At 39.8% G+C, this 7,770-nt stretch overlaps 1 protein-coding gene across 4 annotated transcripts in view; it reads right to left on the bottom strand.

Moving 5' to 3' along the window:
* The window catches only part of RASA3 (RAS p21 protein activator 3), a 183,625-nt gene that overhangs the window by 94,030 nt on the left and 81,825 nt on the right, over positions 1 to 7,770 (bottom strand). For all 4 annotated transcript variants that reach the window (XM_025193706.1, XM_025193708.1, XM_025193707.1 and 1 more), the window contains one exon: positions 798 to 874. In XM_025193706.1, the coding sequence (XP_025049491.1) occupies positions 798 to 874 (77 nt within the window). The remainder of the gene's footprint in view (positions 1 to 797; positions 875 to 7,770) is intronic.

The following is a 7,770-nucleotide window of genomic DNA, read 5'->3' as shown; positions in this document are numbered from 1 at the left end:
AAAAAAGCAGTAAGGTGACCGAAAATTTCACTTTGCCCTTCCAAGAATTAAACTAACACTAATTTCAAAAAACAAACAAACCCCAAAATGAAGCATTTAGAGTCTGGTTTCACAGATGAAAGAAAAAAAATTAAAACAGCTTGTGAAGTGAAGTGGGTCAGATTGTCCTGAAACCATATCAGTAATGCATCTGCCAAGTTAAAGTTAGAAAAGACAGTGTCAGGGGAAGGAAGAGTGTTATGCTAGTAGTTTTACTAGCTTAGAATATGCATTGTAAAGTCTCATCTAGTCTGGGTAAGTGACTAGTCTGGGTAAGTGACTTGAGGTGGAAGATTCTGAATTTTCTATAACAGCTGATGGTGGGCTCCTGTTTGTTATACAGGTTGTGTGATGTACTCTCACTATATAAGTTATGTGATGAAATCACTTGGCTAGCACAATACTTTACACAACAGACAAAGATACTTATGTTATCCTTAATTGTATACTTTAATGTAGATTTGGATGGCTGCTTTATTAACACTTCAAAATAATGAAAAAGAAAACCATACAGAATATTTTTGGAGTCCTTTTATGAAAAACTTAACAAAGACTATAAAACTGAAGAACTAATCAAAAATAAGTAGGCAATTTAAATTCAGAACACAAAAATATTCCATTTTAGCTAGCTCTTCTTTTTAAATGCAATTTGTACTCTGTTTGAATATAAGATATCCCTTTATTGAAGTACTGTCTAGGTACAAATCATAGTCAAACTATACTTATGACTGTTATTCTTGTTACATTTGAGGTCTTACCGTGTTGCAAGCTTATGGCAAACTACACCAGTGTCTGTTATGACTTCACTCAGTCTCAGTTCCAGGTGGACCTTCCCCTGAAATACACAATGAAAAAATGCCACATGAAAATTGTGGTATTACACAGCCAGCTGCAACTTTACAACTTGAAATAAAGCCAGTCAGCAACATCAAAAATAGTTTAAATATTAGTTTACTAAACAATTATACAGCTAAGGTGCTATTTTTCCCCAACCAAGTGAAATCAACCCTCTCACCATTTAATTTAACTTCTGTAGATAACAATATTTGTCCTTTCCCATAGCTCTGGATGTTATAGCAACTCAGCAATACAGGTTCTCCAGTCTGACTAAGAAACTAAAATATCCTATTATGCCATTATCTAATTTTAACATATTGAACTTTACAAGAAGATTGCAGCACATCCATGGAGAACAATGCTCGCACATGATAATCGGATTCCTTGGATCCTCACCCACTGGCTCCACCTTCTCTATCATCTCAAACAAAACTTCTTATCTAATTTTAAGGCCCTTCACACATGCACCTTCCCATATCTATCTTAGCTGTAAAACACAGATTCACTCTGTCAATGTAACCAGCCACTAACACCTGTCAGTCAGCTTTTATATATAAAGGTGGGAGAAAGTGCAGAGGTGTCTATATATGCAAAGGTGGCACTTTCTCCCACCTTTAAGGCAACCTTTAAAAGAAAGGGGACAAAAAACCCTGTAAAAATCCACAAAGTCACTTATCCTACCTTAAAATGTACTTTAATACTCACTACTGACACAGTGCTCATACAGCAGATCGCTGACACTGGCTATATAAAAAACAGGGAGCTGAGACTGCTTATTGTACAGAGGGGCCGTAGGAGCTGTAGTCTTTCTTTCCTCTTGTTTCTTCTCTCCCCTTCACTGCATGTCTCTCAGACAAACAACAATCATTTATTTTTAAAAGCACTGAGAAGCAGCAGTGAAGATGTAGGGAATACTCAAGAAAAATGCCCTTTCAGAGAAAACCCCAAGATATAGGAGTTAATGTTTTTACAGATATATTTCTGGTAACTTAAAGGAAAGATAATATTGTTATCTGAAGAGAAAGCACAGAGTTCCTCAAAATGCTTTGCTGAACATACGTGGGTGGCTTATTTACAGGCAGGTTTTGAAAGGTAAAGTTCAAATTAGGTATGCAAGATAACAGCTTCTTTTTTAGAAACTGAATTTGCAAAAAGTGGTTTCAAACCTCACTGCAATTTGCAATTTAATTTATTAAAATGTTGTATTCTTTGTTTTTCTTTTATAAGGAACTGGAACACAGGCAAACAAAAAAGTAACACAAGCCTCTGGAAAGCAACTAAGAGGTCACGACATCACTTAAAAAGGCAAATCCTATGAATGGTCCCAGAATACCTCATTACTTCTAGTTACTAAACTCAGGCGTGGGTGTACCTTAATTTAAGGCTGTGCTAACATGCATGGCTGTTTAATTCACAGAAAACACAGCTTCTATGTAAACATCATGCTTTTCCTGGTGCCAGTTATGCCTTTAGGCAAAACCTAGGGACCCATCTAAATTAATATACCCTTGAGCACTGCCATTTAGCTTGCCTGCAAAATACCAGATAATGCATCTCTTAAAGAAAAGAAAGAAAAATGTTACAAATGCATTTTATAAATCAGTTTATTTAATTATATACTCCAGTAAAATATATATTTGTAAGTTTTAAAGAAACCAGAAGTTGCTACATTCCCTGTCTTTTTGCAATTTGTGACAAAACAAGTGCTATCATTAGTAATACCTAGAGGCCCCAATTATCACCAAGCGCACAGAAATAAATTAGATCTCTCTACAATAAAAATAGACCAGGCAAATAAATGGTGGGAGCAAAGGCACATTCCCTTCATTTTACAAATGAGAAATCAAAGACACTGACAAATTAAAGTGCAAATTAAACATGAATCAAAATCAGATACCTTAAGTCCTAAATTCAGTGCCTTGACTACAAAGGCTTTCATTCCTCTGCAGTCCTACTCACTGCACAAATACAGGCAAGAAGCTATAAAGCTTTGAGAGTCGTGAGGCAGTTTGTGTTAGTTATTAGAAACAGTCACACTAAACCTACTCCAGTCTGTTCCTGAAAACTGGCATATTTACTAATAATGCCCTTTATCAACATATACAGGAGTGCTGTTCTGCAGAAACAGGTACAACTGGAGTGTTTGCTCACTTAAATACTGAACAGCAGCACTTCCTTATTCATGGATCATATTCCTTCCAAACCATGTCTGGAACGTTGCAATAGAGACTGGCCAGGATTCAGTTTTCAGTTCTTCACTGACAAAACTGTCAGTGGATTTACCTTCCTGTAGACTGGTAACTGTGGCAATGATGATGCTCAAATAAAACAAATTCACAGCTGCAAAGCTGAAAAATTAAGAGTGCAATATGTTTTTATTATTCATTAATCTATTTAGGAATCTAATTCTGCACAGGAATAGCTCTTATTGAAGTCAACAAGAGCTCTGCACATTTAGAATCACAAAAATAGGGTTGGAAGAGACCTAGAGAGGTCATCTAATCAAACCCCTTCTCAAGGAAAGCCCATTCCTGTCTAAGACATTCCAGAGAAGACAGTCTAAAATGCTCTTAAACACTGTCCATTTCACATCTGCTTCAGGTAGTCTAAACGACTTAGTAGGGCTAACAGAAACCTGGTGGGATTCTTCCCATGACTGGGCGGTACACATTGAGAGTTATAAGCTGTACAGAAAGGACAGAGTGGGGAGGAGAGGGGGAGGGGTGGCGCTCTGTGTCAATGAGGGATATACATCGACCCTTATCAAAACGAAATCAGAGGAGGAGAAAGTAGAAGGATTGTGGGTTAGGTTACATGGAGGTCAAGGAGAAAGGGATTTGGTGGTAGGGGTCTGCTACAGACCCCCACACCAAGGGGAAGAGCTAGATTTGGGGTTCCTGAGGCAGCTCTTGGAGACCATAAAAACTAGGGAGGCGGTAGTCATGGGGGACCTAAACTACCCAGACATCTGCTGGGAGTCACAGACAGCAAAGTCCCACCATTCACACAGGTTCCTATCCTGTGTACAGGACCTCCATCTAGGGAGGAAAAATGTCCAGCATACCTACTGCCTAGGAAATTACCTGCTTGGTGGCACGGAAGTGGAAAGGGATCTTGGAGTCCTAATGGACTCCAAGATGAACATGAGTCGGCAGTGTGACGAAGTCATCAGAAAAGCTAATGGCACTTTATCGTGCATCAGCAGATGCATGACGAACAGAACCAAGGAGGTGATAATTCCCCTCTTTCTGGGGCACCTGGACCTCTTCAGCCTCTGCAAGAGAAGGTTGAGAGGCGACCTTGTGGCTGCCTATAAGTTTATCATGGGGGCACAGACGGGAATTGGTGAGGCACTATTCACCAAGGCGTCCCTGGGGGTTACAAGAAATAATGGCCACAAGCTATCAGAGGGCAGATTTAGACTAGACATTAGGAAGAACTTCTTCACAGTTAGAGTGGCCAAAGTCTGGAATGGGCTTCCAAGGGAGGTGGTGCTCTCCCCTACCCTGGGGGGTCTTCAAGAGGAGGTTAGATAAGCATCTAGCTGGGGTCATCTAGACCCAGCACGCTTTCCTGCCTATGCAGGGGGTCGGACTCGATGATCTATTGAGGTCCCTTCCAACCCTAACATCTATGAATCTATGAATCTCTTCCAATGCTTAACCACCATCACAATGAGAAAGTTCTTCCTAACATCCAACCTTAATTTCCTTTGTTGCAATTTAACACCCTTCTTTCTTGTCCGGTCTCCTGCAGCCACATAGTCTATCACCATCCTCTTTTTAACCACTCCTCAGGTATTTGAAGACTTATCATGTCCCCTGTCTATATTCTCTTGTCCACACTAAATGATCTCAGTTCTTTCAGCCTACCCAACCCTTTCCCGTACATTCGTAGATGTTAGGGTCGGAAGGGCCCTCAATAGATCATCGAGTCCGACCCCCTGCATAGGCAGGAAAGCGTGCTGGGTCTAGATGACCCCAGCTAGATAGAAACATGACCCGTAAGTCATGTTTCCCATACCTCTAATATTTTATGTCACTCTCCACTGGATTCTCTCCACTTGCTTGAAGCATGCTGCCCAAACCTGGACACAATACTTCAGGCAGGCTTCACCAGTACTGACAGAGCAGAAACATCACTTCACTTGATTTGCAGGTGACATTCCTTTTAATACAACTCAGTATACCATTAGCTTGTTTTGCAACAACAGGACACTTAGCTCACATTTAGCTTGTGGTCCACTATCACCCCCAAATCCTTTTCTGAAATATTGCAGTCTGGCCAATCTTTCTGCAGTCCATATTTACACATGTGATTGTTCTAAGTGCAGGACTTTTTATCTATCCTCATTGAAATTCATTTAAATTTGGACTGTTTCGCCAATGTATCAAGGTCATTCTGAATCCTAATCTTATTCTCCCGAGTGTCTGCAATTTCACTCAGCTTGGTGCAAGCTACAAATTTGCCAACTGTCCACTTAACTGCAACCTCCAATCCATATATGAAGAAAATGTTAAAATTACAGTTGGCTTAGCAAAACTGGAAGACACAACAGGAGCCTATGCATGGAAGCTACATAAATTCATTGTTGTTGTATATTAACACAGTCTAAAGTCATGAAGTCTAAATTAGCCCAGAGTAAAAAGATTATGACTTTCCAAGTGATATTATGGTAAGAAGAGAGGCAGGGCCCCTGTGCATGTAAACTGTTGCAAGACTGTAGGACATTCTTAGACAATTTCTTTAGCATGCAATGTACAATTGCCAGGATGGGGGACTTACAAGAGTCTACAGGTGTAAGGGGTGGTGGGGAAGGAGGGAGGTAGAGGGCACTCTTCATTAGTTCATACCACCTGCTCTTGCTTCAGGCAGGTAGTCTCAGCCAGATCTCTTTATATTGGTGATGGTCAGTTAACGTGCTCGGTGTAGATGTCCTGTGACCATCTGAGGGTGTCAGATGCTATGAGTAGCACCTCATCAACTTTGAATAATCAGCAGAACATTCTGCAGGCTCTCAGGACATTCATTTGGGTCCTATGATCCAAGCCCCCTAAAGATCAACACCCGCAAGATATCAGACAGTGGCCTGTATTTGGAAAGTTTTTGCTCCTGGGCTTCAGAGAAAGCCTGCTACTAGTTGTCAAATGAGATGGTCATGTCAATAATCAGGATCTTGTTTATTATACTGTTATTAACCAGTACCAGAGCCAGAATACACACTCTGGAGCCTCTCAGAACCACACTCAATACCCTCCTCCTTTCACTCAGATATTGTGCTCTTTGAGCACAATAATCCAACCAATTACCCTATCATTTGCATACCACACCCCCCTACACATTTCCCCCTAGCAAAAAAAAATTGGAGTCTGTGTCAAATGGATAAGCTGATGTTTTCCCTGGAATAAAAGCACTCTGCTTTGATTTCTGCTCTACTGTGCAGGAGTGGTGGCACATCTTAGACAATGACTTTATCATGGTAGCTGAGGCAATCAACTGACTTAATGATTCACTGTTCTTCACATCACAGGTGTTATCAATTGCATCTCCTTTTCAGTCATTTTAATGTTCCAAGAATCAAGCTAACCTTTCTTATGGAAATTTTGCTCTCTTCTAGCTGCTCCTGGTCTCTCTCCTATTTCACAACCCTGGGGTCTCTTTAGCTCTTCTCAAAGTTATAGCTCCACTAATGGAGACCAGGGTTCAACACCAGCTAAGATTTCAGCATTTAGTTAAGCAGGGAGACAGATGAAGATTAGGCCCCATCCCTGCTCTATGCAGCCATAACAAAAAACATGTTTTTTTCCCCTCTATTCTGCCTTCCCAAAAGCATGTCTTATTTGGGAGAATGCTATACCCAAGAAAATACAGTATGTGGCTGTCTACCAGTCCGTTCATCTACTTTCAAATGCAAAGGCAGCAGTTTTTACAATATTTACAATATTAGTCTATCCTTTAGCAAGAAACTGCAGTGACTAGCTCTGTTTCCCAAAAGTGAAAAATAGAACCAAGGTTCTCTTTTGAAATGACTCAGTAAAAACCGCTCTTTGCCCATTCTAATTTGGTTGGCACTATAACCATCCATTAGTCACTACAGATTGAGAAATATCAAAAGATAGATGTAAAACAACTGAAATCACATAAATGCTACTTTCCACTCTTACGGTTCCAGCAGTCACAAATTTGTGGTTTAATTTAAACACAATGTGTAAGAGAAAAAAAAAAAAAACACAAAACCACAGCTTAGCTGATTGTTTTCTTCTTGCAAAACTATGCCAAACTAGCTTGAGCTTCTTCCATGCGATCAAACAAAGTGGTGGCCTCAGTAATTGGCAATCTCAAGACTACCGTGCTTTTTCCAGAGTTATTTATCACAGGGGGAAAAAATGTTGGTATAAAATTGTCCCAAAGCATGAGTATGGGCTACACATCTCAGCTTGGAATTTCACCCATAACGGCCTACAATGACCTAGCATAGACTGAAGCTAGCTCAAAAAAAAAAAAAAAAGGAACCATGCTCACCAAGTTTGATTTTTTTAAGGTAAGATTTAAAAGCACTAAATAAATGGCAGACTCCTACCTATGACACATTGTAGACTTGTCTGAACAAACAAAAGGATTTTGACCAACCAGGAAACGCGAGCCAACCTACTGAAGCCTGTAATGCATTGTAAAGAAAGCCACTGCTTAAGTCTTCATCTGTACACATTGTTTGCATCACAGTGGCTCAAATTTCCAAAAAGCATCTCTCCCTCAAAAATAAGACAACCATTAAAAAGAACATTCATCATTAATTTTAAACAAGACGCTGTCCAATATTTTTAAATATTGGTGCCAAAAGTTAAATGTGAACTTAAATGCTTCACTCTTAACACAGCTATGCCTGAAAATGTT

Source organism: Alligator sinensis, unplaced genomic scaffold (genome assembly GCF_000455745.1).
Source record: "Alligator sinensis unplaced genomic scaffold, ASM45574v1 scaffold474_1, whole genome shotgun sequence".
Taxonomy (NCBI): Eukaryota; Metazoa; Chordata; order Crocodylia; family Alligatoridae; genus Alligator; species Alligator sinensis.
This window is presented reverse-complemented; position numbering and strand designations above follow the sequence as displayed.